Raw genomic sequence first — 24,999 nt, 5'->3', positions numbered from 1 at the left:
CCCTCGGCCCTTCACACGCGGCCCCGCCCCCTCGCCCTCAGCCTGCTGGAGCTTCGCCGAGTGCGCGCGCGCGCGGCAGCCCCATCTCCCCGCCCCTCACGTGGCCCCTCCCTCTCACCCTAGGCCGGCTGGAGCCTCTCGGGCTGTCCACGTGCGCGCTTCCGAGCCGGCCCTGCAAGTCACGTGACTCCCGACTCCGCGTTTTCTCCACTACAGCCTTCCCAGCTCCTACTGCCAGAATTCGGCGTTATGGCTGCAGGCCTGCCCCGCGCCGCTTCTCTCTCCCCACTGTTTCCTCTTCTCCTGTTCCTCCTGCTCCTCTCCGCCCCGCATGGCGGTAGCGGCCTGCACACCAAGGGCGCCCTCCCCCTGGATACAGTCACTTTCTACAAGGTAACGGGGGCGTAGGAATCGCGCGCAGGTGCAGCCTCAGCTAGTAATGGAGCGCACCTCCGTGGGGAAGGAGACAGGGCTGGCGGAGGGTGGTCTATAGCGACGATCCACCAACGTAAAGGGATGGTGGACTCTGGGCCGGGGCCGTATCACGACCATGGGGTCCACGGTCCCCGCACACCCTTGCCTTTGCAGTGTTTGTACTTCCTCTTTTGCAAAAGAGCTAAGGAGATGCAGTCACGGGAACATTCTGCCCCTTCCCCTCACCTAGGGGGAGAGGGCGGTGCCGGGCGAGATCCAATCCTCGAGACCCAAGTGGGAGGCCGGGAGGGCGGTGCGAGGCGGACGCCACCCGTCTCTGGGCTGTCGTGGGGGGGTTGAAAACTCCGCGTGTTACCTGGCATTTCTGTGCCCCTCCTCTCTTAGTGTGGCGTGCAGCCTGTTTTGCAGTATGCAAACAGTGTCCGGATGTCCTGTGTCTTGAAGAGCGCAAGCGTTAAGGATAAGGGAACTCTGGGGCCGCCTGGGTGGCTCAGTCAGTTAAGCTCAGGTCATGATCCCATGGTTCACCAGTTCCAGCCCCACTCGTGCTTCCAGCTCAGAGCCTGGAGCCTGCTTCAGGGTCTGTGTCTCCCTCTCTCCCTCTCCCCACCCGTACTCTGTCTCTCAAAGATAAAACATTTTTTAAAATTAAGGAAAAAAGAAGAATAAGGGAACTCTAGGGAATATCTTGGGCCTGGAGACATAGTGAGTAAAATAGGGTCAAGATGTGGAAGGATTAGCCTGGGTAAATGGATGTTGGAGGCTGAATGTATTCCCAACTCCCTCTTGCACCCATCTTCACACACTGGCACCTTTCAACTTCACCTACGAGACGAGCATACTAAGCATTGACAGAGAAGCCATTCATTTTATTTTCTTAATTTGTACCCGTTGCTGGGAAGGGAAACCATTTTTGGTTTCTACTTTTGTAGAGTTCTAAATCTGTCGCAAGTGGTTGAACTCTTTCTATTCTCAAAAGAGTTCCTTGTCCTGGATTTGGCACCTGTGGCTTATTCAAGAACTTAAAAGTGTAGGTATGGCTGGTTGATTGTAAGGCATACCCCACAGCACCTCAAGCTTTTGGGGTTCTTTATTGGCAGTTATACCCCACTCCCCAAATGTGGGAATGGGATAATATCACAGACCAAGTGTGACTCAGAGGGAAATTTTGCGCTGTGAAGTTAACAGTATTTCTTAATCAGTCGGTGCCTCTCTGTCTTTATTGCTACCACCCTGGTCTCAGCTGTCATTACAGAAGTCTTCTGGCTGGTCTCCGTCTTTAGCCTCTACTCTCATCTCCTAACCATTCTCCTTTTTGTCCCCTCTGCTTCAGCCATACATGCCCTCTGTCCTTTGAATATTCCTAGCCCATTACTGATGTAGGCCCTTTGCCCTGGCAGTTTCTTCTGACCAGAACATTCTTTGCCCAGTCTTTGAAAGGTTGGTTGCTTCTCATCATTCAGGCTTAGGTTAAATATTACCTTCTCAGAGTCCTGCCTTGAGTTCCCCTCCCCCCATCCAAAGTGCCAGTCACGTTAGTTTGATTTCTCTGTAGAGCTCTCATCCTTGATTCCCCCCCCCCCCCCCCCCGGCTATTTTGTCATCTCCTGCACCAGAATGTTATATGTTTATGAAGAACTGCGTTGTCTGGTTTTTCAGGGATCATCTGTACAACCTAGCAGGTTACCTGTCACATGGAAGATAATTGTTGAATGAATGAACAAATGTGTTCTCCAGTCCCTTTCTAGATCTCTCTTCCATCACTGAACAGAAGAGGCGCTTCCTGCTAATACATCCAAGGGCCTTGTTCTGTGCTTTGTCTTTCAGCAGTTTCCAGTGTCTTCTTTTGTTTCTTGCCCTTCACCATCATTAGAGATAAGAAACCATGCTTTTTTTACTGCTGTGTTCACTATCACATGATAGGCCCTTGGTACCTTTTTATTCAATGAATGAATGAATGGTGAATTCTTCTGTACCTTAAAGAACCAAGTTGCCTAAATATAGGGTATGGTGGAGTCAGTTCTTCAAGGATGAAGAAAGGACACAGATTTCTAAAGCAATTAAGAGATACAGCATGACTAATGAAAAGGAAAAAAAATACACTGTGCAAATGTATGCCATTCAAAACCATTGTCCCTATGGCTAAAAATGGTAAAAGATGGAGACCTTTCAATTATGTTTCAGTGTTAGACCACTGTACACTTATTAATATTATTCCATAAAGGCCCCTTGAAGGTAGGGATCCTGTGCCATGCTTTTTAAATATTTTTCCCCCGGACATATGTAGCATCTGCTACCGTAGCCTTCTCTAGTTGTGTCCATTTATCAGATATTTTCAGAGCATCTGCCACATCCCAGGCACTCTTGGGCACTAGGGATATAACAGAGAACAAGTCAGATAAGGTCCTTATTCTCATAAATGTGCATTCTAGTGGAGAGAACAGACAACAAACATGCAGGTAAGAATTTTAGAGGGTGATTAATGCAGTGAAGAAAGAGCAGGGTAACATGGTAGCATGGGGAAAATGAAGCAGTGCTAGATGGTATGAGCAGAGGAGGGCTCTCCATTAGGGGGGACGTCTGAACTGAGCTTTGAATGATAGACATCCTGGAAGGAATTGGGGAAAGGGTATTCCAGCTAGCGGAGACAGCACCTAAAAAGGCCCTAAGTGGGAATTAGTTTGTTGTGTTGAACTGAAATAAGGCCAGTTGGGCCAGAGGGATGTGATCTGATTTATATTTTAAGGCTTCGCTGCTTTTAGGCCCTCAGAGCTCACATTTTGGGGGTCAGTGACCACTTAAAAGATGAGCTGTTCTAATAGCTTCTCCCTCCTTTCCTTGGGTCCCTGGGCAGTGTTAAATATTTTTTAAAAGCTAAAACCAAATGGATATCAACACACAAAGAGGAATAAGGACTAATAAAATTTGGAATGATGCCAGCTTGACTTAATTATGACAGCAATAGCCTGTGATGAAAAAGACCTGAAGTGATCACTTTGATTGGAAAAAAGTTGGAGAAGGCAGTTTGTTAGATAAAATCTGTGCATTGGGAGAAACCATCGAAAGATTTTGAGGAGTCCTCTAAAACTTAAACGTAGAATTACTATATATGACCATCATTTCCACCCCTAGGTATATACCCAAAAGAAATAAAAACAGGCATTCAATACACATTTGTACATGAATGTTTATAACACCACTATTCACAAATAGCCAAAAGGTGGAAACAACCCAATGTCCATCACCTGATGAATAAATAAAATGTGGCACATCCATACAATGGAATATTATTTGCCCACAAAAAGGAATGAAATACCAATCGATGCTACAACATGGATGAACCTTGAAAACATTATGCTGAGTGAAAGAAGCCAGGCACACAAGGCTACATGTTGTATGATTCCATCAGAGCGGACATCATAGAGGAAAAAAGGCAGATAAGTGGTTGCTGTGTCTTAGAGGGAAGGAGGGATGGGAAATGACTGCTTCAAATGTGTGGGTATGTGATTCTTTTCAGGTGATGAAAATGTTCTGGAATAGATACTAGCACGTTGTTAGTGGACTGAATCCCACTAAATTGTACACTTTAAAATGATGAGTTTTGTGTGATGGGAATTTTACCACAATTAAAGATCTTGACCCTGACAGTTTAGGACCTGGTGATCTAGCCAAAGGGAACTGTGATCTAGGGAGGGGACATTGTCCTAAGCCTGGCCTCTCAGCAACTTCCTGTGAGCCCTGACATTGCAGAGTTCAGACTCAGAGCTCCCTAGCTGAAGCACCTCTGTGGTGCCAAGCCCTTTACAGATGGTTGTTGGTTTTTATCAGATTTCTGGTTCATTGTTTACTGAAAAAGGCTGTTTGGGATGATGGGCATGACAGGGAACCACATAGTATTTTCTAAGGGTTTCCTTAACCTTACCAAAAAGGCCACTGGAAGAGAAGGCCTTAATACATCTACAGATTTGTTTATTCCTTTTTTTTAATGTTTATTTATTTTGAGGGGGGAGGGGCAGAGAGAGTGGAAGGGAGAGAGTCCACAGTGCAGAGCCCAAAGTGGGGCTCAGTCTCACAGACTGAGATCATGACCTGAACGGAAATCAAGAGTCAGACGCTTAACCGACTGAGCCACCCAGGCACCTGTACAGCTTTGTTTATTCTAAGCTGGGTTGTATATGTCTTTGATTACTGTGAACCAGTACCTAGTGGGGTACCCAAAACCAGTAAATTGTTAAATGAATCAATGGGTGGGTGAATAAATCAATCAATTGGGTGGGTGAATGAATGAATGAATGAATATAAGTGTGCAAGTCCTGGTCTCCCTTGCAGGCTTGGTTTCCACTTTGTTTCTTAAACAGAGGTGCCTTGAGAAAGGGTATTAGCCCCAAAGGTCCCTGGAATCCCGAACTTGCTCAGCTCTCTATGCCCTCAGGTCATTCCCAAAAGCAAGTTCGTCTTGGTGAAGTTCGACACCCAGTACCCCTATGGTGAGAAGCAGGATGAGTTCAAGCGTCTGGCTGAAAACTCGGCCTCCAGCGATGATCTCTTGGTGGCGGAAGTGGGGATCTCAGGTATGGACAAGTTCAGCATGACTGTGGAGGGCAGAAGGGGAGGAAGCTGGGAATTACTTCCCTCCACGTAGGTGGAATATCTAACACTTTTCTGTCTGAGCCACACATGAGTGTAAGTGGGGTCATGGCCCTCAAGAATCTGGTGCCCATGGCAGGCTTAGCTTGAACAGATTCTGATACCACAGAACCTCAGTTCATCCTTGCAGGTGCCCAAGGTTAGAGAATCCCTCATCCTTCACCCTCCACCCCACACTGACATTAAATTGCATCTGAGAACTTGGAGTTCTCCTGGCAGGGGACTGTGGTCAGGGGGGTACCAGTCTTCCTAGGGTCTGCATAGTAACTTCTTCCATCTTCTTTTCAGTTCTTTTTTTACCGGAACTATTGAGTTTTGGCCTTAGCTGAAATCCATCAGAGCTACCGCTAAATCAAGGACAGCTCCCAACCACAGTGACTACTCTAATAGTTGCCAGCATGTAGTGGTTTACAGCTTGTAAAGGTGTGCACAGACAATGCATTAAAAAATATATTTTTTTAATGTTTATTTTTGAGAGAGTGAGCGCGTGCAAGTGGGGTAGGGGCAGAAAGAGAAGGAGACACAGAATCCGAAGCGGGCTCCAGGCTCTAAGCTGTCAGCACAGAGGCTGACACGGGGCTTGAACCCACAAACCTTGAGATCATGACCTGAGCTGAAGTCGGATGCCCAACCGACTAAGCCACCCAAGTGCCCCCAGACAGTGCATTTTTAATCTTCACTTGAACCCTGCCTAAAAAATGAGACACATTTCCTGTTTTTATACTTGAGGAAAACTGAAGCTGAAGGAACTCCACCTAAGTATCTATTCCCAAGTATGGAGGGTTCTTCCCTCTCTCCACTTCCTTCCAGGTGGGATGCCTCTGTTCCCTAGTAAGCTTGAGAGTCTGGTCCTAGGTAGAGATTGTTAGCACACTTTTCCAGGGCAGTCAGTCAATTCTTTTTTTTTCTTTTTTTTTCTGTCAGATTGGTTTCCATACAACACCCAGTGCTCATCCCAACAAGTGTCAATTCTGACTCAGCTGCAATTCCACTCCTTTGGGGCTTTTACCAAGAGAAGAATAGCAGCTGACATTTATCAAACATTTACTGTGTGCCAGGCCACTAAGTGTTTTATGTGTATCTTATCCTTGTGACAACTCTATGACAAAAGTACCGTGACTCCTATTCTTCATGCTTTGAGTACCTTGCTCAAGACTGTAGAGTTTGGGGGCGCCTGGGTGGCGTAGTCGGTTAAGCGTCCGACTTCAGCCAGGTCACGATCTCGCGGTCCGTGAGTTCGAGCCCCGCATCAGGCTCTGGGCTGATGGCTCGGAGCCTGGAGCCTGTTTCCGATTCTGTGTCTCCCTCTCTCTCTGCCCCTCCCCTGTTCATGCTCTGTCTCTCTCTGTCCCAAAAATAAATAAAAAACGTTGAAAAAAAAAATTAAAAAAAAAAAAAAGACTGTAGAGTTTGAAGTGATAGAACAAGGACTGGAACCCTACACTTCCTATACTACTGCCCAGTAATAAACAGCCTTGACCATTTCTTTTTGGCATCAGCCTTTGGGACTGCCACTGCCTGTTAGGAAGGACATAGCAAATACTAACAGCTACCACGTATTGCACACTCTGTCAGGTTAAGTGCACCTTTCCCTTCGTTGGGTCTTCCCAGAACCTCTCATGTGTTGGGGACTCTGTTATCTACTACACGTTCCCCTTTTGGACTAAGCTCCAGCCAGAATGGCCTTTGCAGTCCTTCAGTATACCCAGCTCATTCCTGCCTCAGAGCTTTGCAGCTGCAGCACTTCCTACCTGAGACGTTTTTCCTGGATCATCATGTGTCTGCCTCCTTGAAACTCTGGTCCTTCAGCTCATATCGTGTCCACGGAAAGGCCTTCCAAGACCACCCAAAGTAGGTCGTCTTACCTACTTCCACATCATCCCATTTTATCATGGCCCTGATCACGTTTATCATCTCTCTTAAGAGAACATAAGCTCTTTGCGATCACAGAGCTTGTTACTCTTAGCCACAACCAGATCTGTAGCACTTAGAACAGGACATGGCACGTAGTGGGCATAGAATAAGTATTCAGAAGGATTCCCATATTTCAGGTGAGGAAAGTGAAATTCAGAGAGGCTAAATGACTTGATTAATGCCATATGGCTAGAAGTAGCCAAGGAGGAATTTAAACACAACCAGGATCCTTCTTGCTGTCAACTCAGATGGGCCTCATAGCAGTTTCCTGCCCTGTATTCCTCATGGTCTTGCTCCTCATATCTGGTTTCTGTTCACAGATTATGGTGATAAGCTGAATATGGAGCTGAGTGAGAAATACAAGCTGGACAAAGAGAACTACCCAGTCTTCTACCTCTTCCGTGATGGGGACTTTGAGAACCCAGTCCTGTATAGTGGGGCGGTTAAGGTTGGAGCTATCCAGCGCTGGCTAAAGGGTCAAGGAGTCTACCTAGGTATGCCTGGTTGCCTGCCTGTATATGATGCCCTTGCCGGGGAGTTCATCAGGGCCTCAGGTGTGGAGGCCCGCCAGGCCCTCTTGAAGCAGGGACAGGACAATCTCGCAAATGTGAAAGAGACTGAGAAGAAGTGGGCCGAGCAGTATCTGAAGATCATGGGGAAAGTCTTAGACCAAGGTGAGGACTTTCCAGTGTCAGAAATGAGCCGGATCACCAAGCTGATTGAGAAGAACAAGATGAGTGATGGGAAGAAGGAAGAGCTCCAGAAGAGCTTAAACATCTTGACTGCTTTCCAGAAGAAGGGGGCCGAAAAGGAGGAGCTGTAAAAAGGCACTCCAGGTTTTCCAGGGTTTGGTGGGGGTGGGGAGGGGAGTTATTTGCTGGCCATGAGACTGTCCTGGGATATAAGAGAGTGGTGGGGAAAGTGGCACCAAGCCAGAAATCTGAGCATACTCGGACATTGATGCTGATGTGACCATGCTTGGGATATCCCTACAGCCAGTCTGTGTACACCTGGAACACTTACCAGATAGGCTTATTAAATTACCCCTCAGAAGGAATGGGTGCTGTAAAGAAGAGTGTACGGTCCAGGTCCTTGACAGGTGTAATTCTGACCCAATTAAAGTTTCTGTGTTTTGGTTAAGTGGACCTAAAGCCATTCAGTTTTCTTTCACAAATTATACTTTGGCCCGTGACCTGCTTTCTCCTTTCAATTTATTTTTTAATCTAAGCTGGTATGGACTCCACTCTACCAGGATAACAGACTATCCTAGTAACACTGGAAACTGGTGGAAACCGGCTCAAGGCCTACCTTTATTACTTTCCACTGGCGTTCAAACTCAGGTGCACCAATTGTGGGTGGCAAAAAATGCGTTGTCCTTTTTCTGGTCCTTAAAGTGGAAATACAACATTAATGAAGTTCAGTGTAGTAATTTTCTATACTCCATGAAAAACATAGAGTAAATTCTTAGGTTTACTGATATAATTGGATGTTGTTGGGGCGCCTGGGTGGCGCCGTCGGTTAAGCGTCCGACTTCAGCCAGGTCACGATCTCGCGGTCCGTGAGTTCGAGCCCCGCGTCAGGCTCTGGGCTGATGGCTCGGAGCCTGGAGCCTGTTTCCGATTCTGTGTCTCCCTCTCTCTCTGCCCCTCCCCCGTTCATGCTCTGTCTCTCTCTGTCCCAAAAATAAATAAAAAACGTTGAAAAAAAAATTTAAAAACAAAAATAAATAAATAAAAATAAAAAAGCAGAGTGGGAGCACATGGAACTGACTCAGATCTGTTCTCAGGAGTGATAAGCAATTATCTGCAATGGTAAGCTTCATGATAACATCCCCACTTTCATATTTAACTATTTGTAAATGTTACAAAGTGCATCCCCTGAAATATTATTGAAGCCACACAAAGAAATTTAAGTTGAACAGAGTTAGCAAATAAAACCTTAACTTGTGTTCTTCCCTTTTAGCCAGGTTGGTATTGAAAGTCACCAGAAACAAAGAATACAGGAAAATCCATGTGTTGAATCAGATTAACAAAAACAATTCTGGTAGCTTATGCTCACAACTAAAACCAACTAAGGAAAAGATGTTCAGACCTAAACTCCTGCCTATAGCACAGGTGCTCTCAACATTCAACAAAAGAATGTAACTGTATATATTTGGCCCAACAATTTCAATATTTCTCCTGCTTATTATTTCATTCTACTTGAAAATTTCGGAAGATCTTTTTGGATGCTTCTCACTGATAAACTTGCTTTAGCTGTTATAGTTGTTTCTCATCTAAAACAGGTTCACTTCCAAAGAACTAAGTATTCACGGTCTTATGGGAAATACAGTAAAACAAATGGCAGGTAGAGAGAGAACTCTAAAACTAAATGCATCCACAGTCCCTGAATATGATCTCATCTTGTCAGTTGTGAAAGGAAAGGTGGCAGCACATCAATGGGTACTTCATTGGATGGGTCCAGACTGAGTATTAAAAGCTTAGGGTCTCGAGTTGAAGAAACATGAGCTATTGGGCAGGACTAGATAATCCTATCAGAGGTTTTATGTATCAAATATTTTTTTTAATGTTTTTTATTTGAGAGAGAGGGAGAAAGAATCCCAAGCAGACTCCACACTGTCAGCACAGAGCCCGATGCAGGGCTCAATCCCACAAACCCTGAGATCATGACCTGAGCCGAAATCAAGAGTCAGATACTCAACTGAATGAACCACCCAGGTGCCTGTATCGAACATTTTTCATTAAAGATGGGTGGCTCGGGTTGAGTGTCCAACTCTTGATTTTGGCTTGGGTCGTTATCTTGGTTCATGCCCCATATCGGGCTCCATGCTGTCAGCTGCTTGGGATTCTCTCTGACCCTCCCTCTTTTGCGCTCTCTCTCAAAATAAACTTTAAAACATAAAGATGGGCCCTTTTCTAGTTTTGAGTCTGAAGTGATTTGCATATGCCACATAAGTTAAATTTTCCCTGACACTTGGGTCAAATGGATTCCTTCTCTCTTCTTCCTCTAATTAAATAATATTGTGGCTCAAATGCTGCTAATCAGGTTGTAATGGAGGCTATGGACTGGCCTCCCAGAATCAAGCAAATAACAATGTCAAGGGAATTTGCAGGTAAGTTGGTTAAGCAAATGAGACCTTGAATCCAACATAAGAACCTGGTTCCGAGGAACTTGTAAGTTATCTCAAACAGTCCTTGGTAATTTGTGCCACCAAAAAAGTTGGCATCAGACTTGCATCTGGAAAGATTGATTGTTCCAAGATAGAATCTGAGAATTTGAACCTAGCCATCAAGACTAAGAAGAGAAGACTTGGGGATGGGGGTGGTCTAGATTTCACCTCATTTCATCAATGCTTAAGAATTTGAATCTTGTGCTCACTTCAGCACATATACGAAAGGGTTTGAATTTTACCCACCCCCTAACCTGCTAGGTAGTCTTAGGTAGTACCTTCTCTGTGGTAACTTTTTTTCTCATATGTGAAATAGTACATTGTGGAGAAATCCACTTTTACTGGGATGTATGGAAGCTGGAAGTTGCAGGAAAGCTCTGTGCTCCAACAGCATAAACTGCTAGAAGTATCCCACAAATAATTTTTTTCAATTTATTTTTTAATTTACATCCAAATCAGTTAGCATAGAGTACAATTATTTCAGTAGATTCCTTAGTGCCCCTTACCCATTTAGTCCATCCCCCTCCCACAACCACTCCAGTAACCCTGTTTGTTCTCCGTATTTGAGTCTCTTCTGTTTTGTCCCCCTCCCTGTTTTTACATTTTTGTTTCCCTTCCCTAATGTTCACGTTTTGTCTCTTAAAGTCCTCATATGAATGAAGTCATATGATATTTGTCTTTCTCTGACTAATTTCACTTAGCATAACACCCTCTAGTTCCATCCCCGTAGTTGCAAATGGCAAGATTCCATTCTTTTTGATTGGCGAGTAATACTCCATTGTACATATATATACCACATCTTCTTTATCCATTCATCCATTGATGGACATTTGGGCTCTTTCCATACTTTGGCTATTGTTGGTAGTGCTGCTATAAACATGGGGGTGCATATGTCCCTCTGAAACAGCATACCTGTATCCCTTGGGTAAATACCTAGTAGTGCAGTTGCTGGCTGGTAGGGTAGTTCTATTTTTAGTTTTTTGAGGAACCTCCATACTGTTTTCCAGAGTGGCTGCACCAGCTTACATTCCCACCACGAATAATTTTTATAAGTATTTGGCTCATGGTTGCTTACCTTCCAGTTATTACTATGAAATACATCTCTGCATCGAGTCAGTGACAGCATCTAAAAAAAAAAAAGAACAAGAAAAAAGTATAAACCTGAGCCCACCTTTTAGGTAAGGTTGAAAGTGGCAGTGAGGTATATCCAATTACACACCTTTTGTTAAAAGGGAAACAGCATCGGGATGGAGTAGCAGGCGAAAACATTTTTCTCAGGGCCCAGACAAGGGCATTTAATATTACTGGACACAAAGGAAACTAGGAGCTCCTCTTTCCACTGTATTGTCAGTGTGTGTCAACTTTGGATCCCAGCCTGTGGGCCCAAGTACTTGGATAAATCATGTCATCAGTTTGCCTGAAATCTTCTCGTAACTTCCTGCTAACTTTAGAAACCTCATTCCTTCCCCTGACTAAAAAGTTCTGATTGCTCTGGATCCCCCTGCCCCCAACTGTATTTTCTACCTCAGTTCCTTCCCCCTTTCCACTCCTTTAAACCCAACACTTGAGCCCATTTTTTCCCCCCAGTCATTGAAACATGCTCAGTAGTTCCTGCCATGGGGCCTCTCCACTTGGGTTCCCTTTTTGGTGGCTGACTCTTCATCAGTCGGGTCAGAGGGCACTACTCATGATTCAGGTTATCACATATCCTGACTTACTTAAAACAGGACTTACAAACTAAGGTTTATATTTCTTATCTTCTCCCCCACCTTGGCCACTAACTGGGACATATGCTATCATTTACCATTCTATCAACACAGCCTAAAGTGGAATCTGGCACATTGTAAAGAAGCATTCAATTCATATATGCTGAATTCATGAATGCTAGCATGAGGTACTATTTTTAAACAAAAAGACTAGTAGCCTTGAAATAAAAATTTTAAATTCACAAATATTACAATTTTGCCAAGGAATGTAACTCTCAGTACAAAACTGAGATGAATTACACCATTTAAAAGGTTGTGGCTTCAGGGCACCTGTAAGTCAGTGGAACATGTGACTCTTGACTTCAGGGTTGTGAGTTCAAGCCCCACATTGGGTATAGAGATTACTTAAAATCTTTAAAAAAAAAAAAAAAAGTGGCTTCTAGGAATCTGAACAGAAATGACCCAGGCAGATAGGCAACTTAAGATGGAAGTGTTTATATAAATTAACCCATCTAGTTTAATTTGCTATGTATGCTTCACGTAGTACTGAAGAAGGAAGAATATATACTTCCCATATTAATAAATGACATCAAATAAGTAGGAAGAGTTTCAATAACAAGGCCATAGATACATTGAAACCCCTTTTTATATTAAAAGTTTAAATGAAAGACAAATCCAGGTTGAACATAGTGATTGCAAAATATAATGCAATTTTGAACAATTAAAATTATGAAAATATACAAAATTGATGGGCAACACAGCTAGGCATTTGTACATTTTCCATTATGTGGAGGACACTAAAAATTTCTCTATGTTTTATCCACATCAGATAAATGATTTAAACCAAATGTTTGCTTTGGAGAGTCTTAACTTAGGATCTCAGTAGTATAAAAAGCAGTAATTTTTCAGTCTGTAAACAGTAGTCGTGTTTTTTCTTTTTTTTAAATATCAATTTACCACACAAAAACAAACACAACAACAACAACAACAAAAAAAAACCCACACAAACCAAAAACAGCAGCAGCAGCAATGGGTTATTTGGGAATTCTCTTCAAATACCAATGACATACAATTGCTGGAGAGGGTGCTTTTTACTCATGTAAGAATATATATATATATATATATATATATTTTTTAACTGTACACAATTTATAGTGCATAACAGTTTCCAAAAGAACAGATCAATAAAAGATATTGGCCATTTCTGCATAATTTCATTCTTTTTACAATTATCTCAAAATGTAAGAGGTTGGATCTAATTGAAATGCTACATTTAGTAGGAAAATCAGCAAGTAACAAAAGAAGCATAACCTCGACGTAACATTATTTGTCACTAAAACCAGTAGAGGTCCCAGGTGCCCCTAGGCAAAAGACTAGTTAGGTAGACCACTGGAGTCAAGCACTGTCCCTGAGGACCAAAGCCAGCTCACTGAGCACACATATGCTAGATTGACCATGGTCAGTTAATAGACTTGTTTCATAGAGCATTTCTATTTCTATGTACAGTATTTTTGGATATTCAAAGAAGCATCATTTCAAGAACACATGTCATACACACATCCCCCACCCCCATACACACACCAAGTTCCATCTAAATAGGCAATAGTTTTACAAAATTATGATATGTTGTCCTTAAATTAGATTTGGAATCAATTAGAACTTTCAGTTCATCTTGTTCAAGGCAGTTCTTCCTTTTGGGATGGGGTATGACGGCTGTGGATACCAACTTAGATCAAAAAATAACTTCTTGAAACTACTTGATGGACTAGGATTTCCAGCAAGTCTTAATTTGAACAGATAATTTTGTAATTTTCTAAAAAATTTCCTTGGAAGTTTAAACAGTTATTTATCACCCTATCAAATTGTGAATCTAAGAAAGTCAAGATGAGGGGACAAAATACAATTGTTTTGCATACAGACATTTTCCGAGCTCTCTTTTGTTGCTTTTAAAAGAAAAAAAGTATCACGTTTCACTGGAGAAGCATTGGAAATGACCTGTAAGGTCGTCAAGACCAATCAGTCCTCCATCAGATGCTTGAATTTCCTCATCAAACTCATGTCTTTGCTCTTACAGAATTATTAACTTAATGGTATTTGAGTAACAAAGACCAAAAACAGAAGCACAGATTCAAACACAAAAACTTATCAAAGTAATTGTATAAACTGTATAACATTTTCAAGAGCAATGTTTATCTTTTCTGTCAGACCGACCTCTGAAGCTACAGTCTTGGGGAGCTCCAGGTGTACAATGTAAACACCACCCTGGTGCAATTCTCAAGTTTGAAGAAAGCAGACTGAAAGTCAAACCCAATGGATAACATTTCTTTTGCCAGCCTAAAACTTAAAACCTAGATTAAGTCCATAATATACATTCCTTCCTTCCTTCCTCCCCAAACTCCCCACTTAAAAAACACTAAAGTATTAAATCTTTATTTTCAAGCATATATATATATATATATATATATATATGCTTGAAAATGTATATGTAAAAGCATATACATATATATATATCTCACAAAACCAATGACACTGGTATTAGACTCGCCTGCATAAATTATGTACACCTCTCTTCTTTAAAACAGTGATTCCCATCTTTCCCAAAGATGGATGAAAGACAGCAAGCTAGTACTCAGCAGGCCTGTAAGTGGCCTGCACTGCTTTCCCCTCCATACAGCCGTAAGTTAACACAAGCCTATTTGTGATTTAACTCTCACAGGAGCTAGGATGGGGATGTCTTGGCTATTAGACTATTAAGCCAAACACTTGAGTGCCTGTGGTCTTCTGAGGGGCACCCTTCACTGACAGGTGCCTATGCCAAATTTCATCTGAGGCCCTTCGGGTACCTGCTTTGGATTCTGTGGGAGCCAAGCAGCTGAGGAAACCTCGAAACTAAACTAATGTGGAAAGGAAAGAGGGCCTGCTCCCAGCCATGGTCCCCCTCCACTGCTTTCTGCTTCCTAAGGCTCAAGAACCAGATCAAACACCCACTGCTATAATGGTAGGGCCATTCAGCTGCTCTGAGGTCAATGCTTTATGCTTAATTTCTATTGCTGCTTTTATAGGACAACCCCCCCCCCCCACCAGATGTTTCTGGCGATGGAAGGAAAGAAGAAAAGTGGGGTTCTCTTGTGGCTGCCATATGCATATGAACATGTATAAAAAGTGGTCAAACCCAGATGAGGGTCCTGCTTCCGGTTTATATACAATAATTTAATCAGTTGTATACATTTAATACCTAAAAAATTAATTCACAATCAAAGTCCTTCATGCATTTTATGAGGAAGTTCTGGATTAAAATGATGGTCAACCAGATATCGCTTTTGCCTGGGAAGATGATGTCATTTTCTGCTGCAGAGTCATTGATGCCTGTGGTTCACACTCGCTTAAATTTTTAGTTTCTTTGTGGTCTCCAGTCTTTTCTTCAGCAGCTCACCAATTTCCAGAAGTGAGTGTAGATAACTGCTCTGCACCTTCCCTTGCACAGTCTTTGAAAATTTTCTCTCTTCCTACAAACGAGACAAGAATTAGTGGTCTTGCTCTGAAAGCATTCTCCCAGATTACAGTTCCTCTCACAGATGTTAAAACTACCAATGGCGCTCCTGGATGGCTCTGTTGGTAGAGCATCAGACTTCTGCTCAGGTCATGGTCTTGCGGTTTGTGAGTCTGAGCCCTGCATCGGGCTCACTGCTATCAGCACAGAGCCTACTTCGGATCCTCTGCCCCCTCTCTCTGCCTCTCCGCCACTTATGCACTCTCTCTCAAAAATAAACAAACATTAAAAAAAAAATTACCATTACCTTTGGTCTCATGGCAAGCTTCATCAGAATACAGTGGGTCATTTTCAGTTTCAAAAAATGCAAAGAAGGCTAAAGCTCATCAGAGATGTACATTTTTCCATGTGATTTTTCACTAACGCTATTACTTTAGCTTTACTTTTTTTAAAAATTTTTAATGTTTATTTATTTTTGAGGGAGAGAAACAGAGTGTGAGTGAGGAGCAGAAAGAGAGGGAGACGCAGAATCCGAAGCAGGATCTAGAATCTGAGGTGTCAGCACAGAGCCTGACATAGGGCTCCAACTCATGAACTGTGAGATCATGACCTAAGCCAAAGTCAGATGCTTAATTGACTGAGCCACCCAGGAGCCTCTAGCATTATTATTCTTTTAATTCTTCCATCAGTATTCTCTGTTTTAATTATACAAAGTGAAAAAACTGAGATTTCTGATTATTATCTTTCATATAGAAAAAAGGTAGAAAATTTATTACTAAGTAGTTTGAACATAAAATCACTAATATTTTGTTATGGGCTATACAAAATGGAAAAATTAATATTTCTGATTATTTCATCAGAAAACAAAAATGGAAATTTATTATTAATTTGGACATTATCATACCCACTTCTTAAAAGCATCAAATTTACCTCTGCCACCTTTTCTAGTGATAATATTGATAGGTCTCCCTCTATATTGACAAAGTCCATTGGTTCCACAGACCAAACAGCTTAAAAAAAAAAAAAAAAAAGAACAAAGCTTTCTGAGACCTACTCAAATATGTGAGTTAAATACTTGCTGCACATTTTACAAAAAATAAAGGGATGGAATGTTCAAACAGAGAAAAAAAGGAGGCTGGCTAAGAACTAATCAGGCTTACATGAAATTGGCAGTATTGCAAAACCCTGAAGAAATTCAGGTAAGCATACCTTATAGCCAAATAATACTACTACTCGAGACCTAATCTATCTTGGAAGTACACATGTGCATAAGAAAAGGTATATAAAATACATTTCATTCAGTACTGTAGTAAAAGTAAATATATATAAACAACCAAAGGGGCACCTGGGTGGTTTAGTCAGTTAAGTGTCTACCTCTTGATTTGGGTTCAGGTCATGATCTCACAGTTGTGAGATCAAGACCCATGCTGGGTGTGGAGACTGCTTGAGATTCTCCCTCTTCCTCTGCCCCTCCCCTACTTGCTCTCATGTGCTCCCTCTCTCTCTCAAAAAAACAAAAAAACTAAAATATCCAATGGCTATGATGCACTCATATTTGAAGGTCATACAGTTGTTTAAAAAAACAAAATTGATGTATATGCATTAGCCTTAACAAATCTCTCGAATATAAGGTTAAGTGAAAAAAAAGCCAAGTTTCAGAATAAAACAATGTATCATTTACTTTCAAAAACCTAACAGCTATTAGCGTATATTTTAAGGTTACATTAAAAGGTCTAGGCACAGACCAGTTTCAGTGGATACCCCTACGGAAGAGGAAAAGAACCAGGACTGGAGATGCTAGTCCAGAGGCCTTATGGATAGTTGTTTCAAGTTTAGAAAGAAAAGAAGGAAAGAGGGAGGCCTGGGTGGCTCAGTCTGTTAAGTAGCCAACTTTGACTCGGGTCATGATCTTGGCGGTTCATGAGTTCGAGCCCCACGTGGGCTCTGTGTTGACAGCTCAGAGCCTGCTTCGGATTCTGTGTCTCCCTCTCTCTAGCTCTCCCCTTATCACACTCTATGTCTCTCTCTCTCTCTCTCTCTCTCTCAAAAATAAATACATTAAAAAATAAAGAAAGAATAAAGAAGTAAACCTAGTGGAAACTGAATTAAAAAAAAATTTGTTTTTACCCAAAAGATAAATAGCACTATATGGATCCTATATTTGGTGGCTGATGCTGCTCAGTACATGTATCATGACTTCAACAAAAATAGGCAATATAAGGCCATTATTATTTTGGTTAATGCTCACTATAATCCTATAAAATGGGTATTATGATTTTCATTATACAGATAAAGAAACTGAGGCCTAAGGTAAGTGACTTTCCCAAGGTCAAAAGATGAGGACAGAGTCAAGGCTCGAAAAATCTAAAGTAGCCCAAAGTTAAAGATAACCTTTAGAATACTCAAAATGAGGGGCGCCTGGGTGGCTCAGTTGGTTAAGTGTCCAACTTCAGCTCAGGTCATGATCTCGCGGTCCGTGAGTTTGAGCCCCACGTCGGGCTCTGTGCTGACAGCTCAGAGTCCAGAGCCTGTTTCAGATTCTGTGTCTCCCTCTATCTCTGACCATCCCCCATTCATGCTCTGTCTTTTTCTGTCTCAAAAATAAACAAACAGTAAAAAAAAAAAAAAAAAGAATACTCAAAATGAGCAATCTTATTCCTCATGTCAGAGGGCAGACAGATGCTTTAACAACAACCACACAACGATTGACAGTGGCCTACTGTGCCTGTCATCTTTGTAGTGGACAGTCCTTCCCACATACCATGTGCTCTAGCTCTGCCAACGGACTCATGGTGCCCCACACAATTTACCTTTCTGCCTCTGCTCTGTGCCTTCTGTTTCAGATTCCTTTCATCCATTCCAGTCTGCCTACTGAAAACTTACTAATCCTTAAATGTCCCCTCTCCAGTGAGACTCTTTCTGGCTCGTTCCATTTCTGTGTGTATATCATATCTCCAATTTAAAGCAGTTTTTGTATATATCTCTCTAAAGCCAGGTTTTTCGATCACTGTATTTCTACGAGCATTTACCCAACAACAGCGAGCTCAATAAAACTGTATTTATCTACTTATTAACATTCTCAAAGATACCCAGCAAAGCCCAACCACATGAAGCAATGTGACATTCTTTCAAGTTTGTGACCTTTAAGATTATTATTGCTGATGGCCTACAGTCTCTTACCAGCGAGAGAGAAGTATCTTCTAAAATAAGTTCTTCAAGTTTAAGTGCAATTAGATGTGTTTCAAGCCCTTTAATGTGATCCACAACATTGGAAATTAAAGTTTGAAGCCCAGTAACGTAGTCTTGGAAACTGGTAAAGATTGGTGGCTGGAAAAAATATTTTTTAAAAGATGAAAGATTATCAAACATATTTCCTTCACTCATATCACATAAGCTATATTAACTTCATGCTATAGTTTTACTTAATGCTATAAATAGTAACAGGGATGGATACAGTTTTGGATATTAAGACAGTCTCTCTAAAGCAAGGTAAATTTAATTGGCACCAAATAATGCTAATTCAGAAACAATGACAAGCATTTTTTTAAATGGGGAACTAGAGATGGAAAAACCAACAGAAAATATCTTAGTTGGTTATTACTCAACTTCAGGCTGGTACTCTTCTGGAACACTAAAGAAGATAAAAGAAACCAAAACTTCATTTCTCTATATGTCACTGAGATTTCCTCTAATGTTAACAACAGAAATATAACAGAAATAAGAGTTTTCTAAGTTCTAATAGAAAACATAATGGGAGACAACAGCCAAGAAAATCCTGAAAAAGAATGGTTATGTAGAATTTGCCCTCATATATATTAGAGTAGATCATAAAGTTACATGAAATCCAGATAGTATGGATATATAAGTAAGGTGATAAAAAAGTGAAAAGAAACAGGTCCTAAGATAAAACTTAAGAATGTAAGGGAATTTAAATGAATTTAAGGGATGCCTGGGTGGTTCAGTCAGTTAAGCAGCCAGCTCTTGGTTTTGGCCCAGGTCATTATCCCAGAGTCATGGGTTTGAGCACCACATGAGGGCTCCAAGCTGAGAATGGAGCCTGCTTGGGATTCTCAATCAATCTCTCTCTCTCTCTCTCTCTCTCTCTCTCTCTCTCTCTCTGCCACTTCCCTACTTGCACACACACGTGAGCTCTCATTCTCAAAACAAAACAACAACAAAAAAACCACATAAAATAATAATAAATAATAAGTAAAAATAAATCAATAATAAAACAAAACAGGGGTACCTGGCTGGCTCAGTTAGTAGAGCATGTGACTCTTGATCTCAGGGTTGTAAGTTTGAGCTCCACACTGGGTATAAAGATTACTTAAAAATAACATCTTTTAAAAAATAAATTAAGTGAACTAAATAAATAGTTAAGTACCAAAATAAATTCCAGGTAGATTTAAACTTAACTTTAAAAAATCCACCAAAGTACCAGAAGAAAATTTAGGTAATGGTTCGTGTAATCATAAACTGAAAAGGCCTTTCTAAACATTACACCAAGCTAAGAACTATTAAAAAAAATATTTTTAGGGGTGCTGAGTGGCTCAGTGGGTTAAGTATCTGACTTTGGCTCAGGTTATGATCTCACAGCTTGGAAGTTCCAGCCTGTGTGGAGCTTTGTGCTAACACCTCAGAGCCTGGAGCCTACTTCAGATCCTGTCTCTGTCTCTCTCTGTGCCCCTCCCCTGCTCACACACTGTCTCTCTCTCTCCTTCTCTCTCTCTCTCTCTCAAATATAAACATTAAAATATACATATATATATATATATATATATATATATAAAATTACTATGTTGACCAAAAAACTACTCAAAAGACAAATGAAAAGAAAAATTTGCATCATATAGGATATAGAGTAACATTATTAAGACCTGAATAGCTCAAAACACATCAAGAGAAAAAATATTACTACCACAACAGGAAATCTGGGCAAAAAGATGAACAGAAAAGACATCAAAGAAATCCCAGAAACATATGACAAAATTCAAAAATCAGACAAACACAAGAAACCTGGCCAATCAATTAGTAAGGCTAGCTTTTGACTCAAGAAGTTTTCCTTGCAGGTTCAACATTTTTCTAAAGTAAACTCTACACCCAATGTGGGGCTTGAACTCACAATCCTGAGATCAAGAGTCATGCATTCCTCCAACTGAGCCAGTCAGGCACTGCCCCACCCCCCCAACCCTCCACTCAATTTTTTTAAATGCAAATGAGAAAACAGGGAATACCAATGTTTCATCATATAACCATTTAAAGTAATGAGATACATCTACGTATCTCCTGAAGAGATGCCCAGATAACCTGTTAAATGAAAACAAACACAAACAGACAAGTTGCAGAACCTCCCATAGAGCATAATTCTGGTTTGTTTGCAGTGGCAATTACTGGTTGGTGGGAATATGGGTGGCCTTCATTTTATTCACACCTTTAGGTTACTTTGATGATCAGAAATATACGAAAGCTATTCTCATTTTTAGAAACTAGAAAAGCAATAACTATAACCCACCCTCCATCCCAATCCAAATACGAAAAAGCTATTTGACACAGTTGAAGAGCACAGGCTTTCATCAGAAGAGAAAGTAACATAGCAACTCTGTTCTATACCATCAAACTTAACACTCATGATATGTTAAATTACATTGGAAAAAAAAAGGACAGGTTTCTTCATTACATCCTGCTCCAAATAGAACTACCCTTTGTTTCTGAATGAATAGAAACATCCAGCAAAGCAGTGTCAAATCTAAAGAATTCCCGAATTGTTACTGAATTATGCAGGAAGTCAAAATTACTACTAAAACCATCAACATTAAAAAAAAAATCAACAGGGGCGCCTGGGTGGCTCAGTCGGTTAAGCGTCCGACTTCGGCTCAGGTCACGATCTCGCGGTCCGTGAGTTCGAGCCCCGCGTCGGGCTCTGTGCTGACCGCTCAGAGCCTGGAGCCTGCTTCTGATTTTGTGTCCCCCTTTCTCTCTGCCCCTCCCCCACTCATTCTCATTCTCATTCTCATTCTCATTCTCATTCTCTGTCTCTCTCTCTCTCTCAAATAAAAACATTAAAAAAAATTTTTTTTAAAGGATGATACTCAAGGGGCGCCTGGGTGGCTCAGTCCATTGAACATCTGACTCTTGACTTCAGCTCAGGTCATGATCTCATGATTCAAAGGATCAAGCCCATCATTGGACTAGGATTCTCTCCCCCCCTCCCCCGCTTCTGTGTGCTCCCACGCATGCTCACGCTCTCTCACTCTTTCTCTCTCTCCCCCTCTCTCCCTCAAAATAAATATTTAAAAAGCAAACAAAAAAGAATGATATTCAAATAGATGGTGATACTTAAAAATATACATACAAATATATATATGAATGGGTGTGGGACAGCTCTACCAAAAATGCCAACCAATACATGATAAAAGGGTTGACAGAATTTTTAAAAATCACCAGTGTGGAACCATAACTTTAATAAATGATTATGCAAGTTAGACTTAACAGATGTTAAAACCAGCAGATGAAAGGCTGGCAGGTAATAGGATATTCACAATCTCAAAGTATTGTCCCACGGATGACTTATTAATCACAGGGTGGGAAAGGCACCTTTACAATGAAGAAATCCATAGACACTTCCTTTATCAAATAATTTCATCTGAGATCACCAATAATGGGACTTAACAACATGAGTGCCCCCTGACTTAATTTGCTAAGAAGGAAACAGCATCTATATTTAACCTAAACCCAAGCCAAATTCAGATTGTAAGACATTCTACCAAAAACTGAGCTAGACTGTTGAACAATAAAGATAAACAAAAGACTAAGGAAGTTGAAAGGAGGGTAAAAAGACATGGTAACTAAAAGCCATGTCAGGGGGCGCCTGGGTGGCGCAGTCGGTTAAGCGTCCGACTTCAGCCAGGTCACGATCTCGCGGTCCGTGAGTTCGAGCCCCACGTCAGGCTCTGGGCTGATGGCTCGGAGCCTGGAGCCTGTTTCCGATTCTGTGTCTCCCTCTCTCTCCGCCCCTCCCCCGTTCATGCTCTGTCTCTCTCTGTCCCAAAAATAAATAAAAAAAAAATAAAATAAAATAAAAGCCATGTCAGGGGGCGCCTGGGTGGCTTGGTCGGTTAAGCGTCCGACTTCGGCTCAGGTCATGATCTCACGGTCCGTGAGTTCGAGCCCCGCGCCGGGCTCTGTGCTGACAGCTCGGAGCCTGGAGCCTGTTTCAGATTCTGTGTCTCCCTCTCTCTCTGCCCCTCCCCTGTTCATGCTCTGTCTCTCTCTGTCTCAAAAATAAATAAACGTTAAAAAAATAAATTAAAATAAATAAATAAATAAATAAATAAATAAAAATAAATAAAAGCCATGTCAGATACTTAACAGGATCCCAGTATTTTGAAAAGGATTATAATAAAGAACACAATTGGGTAAGTGGGGAAATCTGAATACAGACATTATAACAGGACTGCATCAGTATTAAATGTCTTAGGTATGAAAATTTCTTCAGTACTGTGATTCTGTAGGAGACTGCATCACAGTCTGTACTTTTCTTTTAAACGGTTCAACAAACAAGAGGTTGGGACAGATGATAGAATGAGAGAAAGATAAAGGAGATGTGGCAAATGTGGAAATTAAGACATTTCTAAGTTATAAATAAGCCAAGAAAGAAATCATAATTAAAATGAGAAAATATCTTGGGCGTGGTGTTAACAAGTGTCAAGTAAGGATATCTGAGTGTTTCATGCTGGTCTTTAAGCTTTTCTGTAGGTGTGTAATTTAAAAAAAGAAAAAAAAGCTTGACAGAGAAAATGAATGTACACAGGATCCTAAGGTCTCCTACAATATGCAGGAAAACAGTGAAAATTAAAAGCTGCACGCAGCCAAGTTGTTGTGTTTTCTGTTATTACCATGATGATGCTGGTTTCTTTTTTCTTCTTTTTCTTTTTCTGTAGATTTAATTTATATGGTCGCAAGACACTCTCACAGTAACTGGACACCCAAAGGATGATAGAAATAGTCTGAAAGAGGAAAAACCGCAAATTCATCAATAACAGTTCAAAGTTATGGATTAAATAATCCTTGCCAACGGTGCTGTGCAAATCCCTTCAAGGTCTCCTCTAGCTCATTACAGATTAGAGTGATCAGATTCATTTCTACAATCACCACACAGACCCAGAAGACCTTCATCTGAATACTGCTCAGAATACTATGCTTCAATCTTTAGCCTTCCTTCTAGCTCTCCCAGCTCTAAACCCATCCTCTACTCTATCCAGCTTCCTTTTAAATTTGTAGCAATTTATTAACATCTTTTTCACTCAAGTGAAAGGTCCAAATTCCTAGGCATGGAATCCAAAGGTTCTTTACAATATGCCTCTCCTCACCCACTTCCCCGATTAAGATATTACCTCACCTGCAAATCTTAAACTTAAATATAAACAGAAATCTCCCTAGTTGGTCAGTACATTTCTTCTTTGTCATAACTTAGGTGTTTACACCTATGCTTCTGCTCTGCTACAGAATGTGCATGTACATATACATGTAGTTATTACTGATTTGTTCAGAGGCTTATACGCTTACACTGTACCAGTTACCAGAACAGACTAGGAGAAGGAAAATAAACGTGACAAAAATAAGATAATGAATTATATGTGTTTGTAATCCTTCTCTTCTCTCTGGTTAAAAAAGAGGCGAGAGTTTTGCTAAATCAGCGCCCAGATTCTCCTTCACAGTGCAGAATCTTAATAATTGGTAATAGCAACAAATTTAAAAAGCTAGTGGAATTAACTTAAAGTACATAATAGTTAAGTCAAAAAAGAAAACGAACAGAGAACAGACAGATTTGGAGTGAATCTGAGGAATTTTTAAACATTGGTAAAGCAAATTACAAGTTTTATTCATTATCAAAACCTTCCTGGTATGCTTGGAAGGAGCGCATTCAAAAAAATGATTTAAACTGCTTTTCAGTTAACAAAAGGTGGGGGCGGGGGATTAAATTACAGGTATAAGGTGCCTATTTACCTGTTCATTTTTTAAAAATTAATCCTTCACTCTAAGGAAAATCAAGTTTTTCTGGAAGGGAACAAAACATACCTCAACAAAGAAGACTAGATTCTCTAAAAGAGCAGGATGCGTTTTCAAGTTACCATCTTTAACTTCTAAGAGGTCACCTTTACATTTACTGAAGACATCTGAAAACAAAAATATTTTATTGTTTTATATAGCTTTTGTTTCAATGCTATTTTTTAGAAACACAATATACACTCTAAGAAAGAATAAGCAAATATAGTAAATATAAAAGCTTAATCCAGAAGCTTTTCTCCCCCACGTGAACCAAACAACAAAGAATATCTATTTTAAGCCTTTTTTTTTATGATTTTATTTTTAAGTAATCTCTATATCCGAGGCGGGGCTCAAACTCACAACCGCAAGATCAAGAGTTGCATGTTCTACCAACTGAGCCAGCAAAGCGCCCCTATTTTAAGCTCTTTAAAAAGCCATGTAACTACTGCTCTGTTGTCTTCAAAATATAAAAAGCGGCCTTATAAACTATATATTCTAGAGTCTAAACACCAGCTAGCCTTTCCACAAACAGACCGTTGTCACAATAAAATTAAGACTCCAAGTGAATGATATAGAAGAATGTGTGCCAT

The 24,999-nt window shown here is 41.0% G+C and overlaps 2 protein-coding genes across 3 annotated transcripts in view; one reads left to right on the top strand and one right to left on the bottom strand.

The window, feature by feature from the left end:
• Window positions 1–122: 122 nt before the first annotated feature.
• ERP29 (endoplasmic reticulum protein 29) lies at window positions 123–8,141 on the top strand. Its single transcript, XM_049619957.1, has 3 exons — window positions 123–393; window positions 4,868–5,006; window positions 7,317–8,141. The coding sequence occupies exons 1-3, from the start codon at window positions 250–252 to the stop codon at window positions 7,817–7,819; spliced, it is 786 nt and encodes a 261-aa protein (XP_049475914.1). The 5' UTR covers window positions 123–249; the 3' UTR covers window positions 7,820–8,141.
• A 4,360-nt stretch (window positions 8,142–12,501) lies between these two features.
• Window positions 12,502–24,999, bottom strand: part of NAA25 (N-alpha-acetyltransferase 25, NatB auxiliary subunit) — an 80,199-nt gene continuing 67,701 nt past the window's right edge. For both annotated transcript variants that reach the window (XM_049619927.1, XM_049619926.1), the window contains 4 exons: window positions 24,440–24,537; window positions 23,257–23,367; window positions 18,542–18,688; window positions 12,502–15,377 (listed from right to left, as the gene is read on the bottom strand). In XM_049619927.1, coding sequence (XP_049475884.1) covers window positions 15,255–15,377; window positions 18,542–18,688; window positions 23,257–23,367; window positions 24,440–24,537 — 479 coding nt within the window. In that variant the 3' untranslated portion in view covers window positions 12,502–15,254. The remainder of the gene's footprint in view (window positions 15,378–18,541; window positions 18,689–23,256; window positions 23,368–24,439; window positions 24,538–24,999) is intronic.

This window comes from Panthera uncia, assembly GCF_023721935.1.
Source record: "Panthera uncia isolate 11264 chromosome D3 unlocalized genomic scaffold, Puncia_PCG_1.0 HiC_scaffold_8, whole genome shotgun sequence".
Lineage (NCBI taxonomy): Eukaryota > Metazoa > Chordata > Mammalia > Carnivora > Felidae > Panthera > Panthera uncia.
Note: the sequence above shows the minus strand (reverse complement) of the source record. Positions and strands in the feature narration are given on the sequence as shown.

Coding starts and splice junctions, on each gene's coding strand:
- ERP29 (XM_049619957.1), top strand. CDS start 250: ATGGCTGCAGGCCTGCCCCGCGCCGCTTCTCTCTCCCCACTGTTTCCT. Junction 394..4,867: donor ATACAGTCACTTTCTACAAG/GTAACGGGGGCG, acceptor CTATGCCCTCAG/GTCATTCCCAAAAGCAAGTT. Junction 5,007..7,316: donor GGCGGAAGTGGGGATCTCAG/GTATGGACAAGT, acceptor TTCTGTTCACAG/ATTATGGTGATAAGCTGAAT.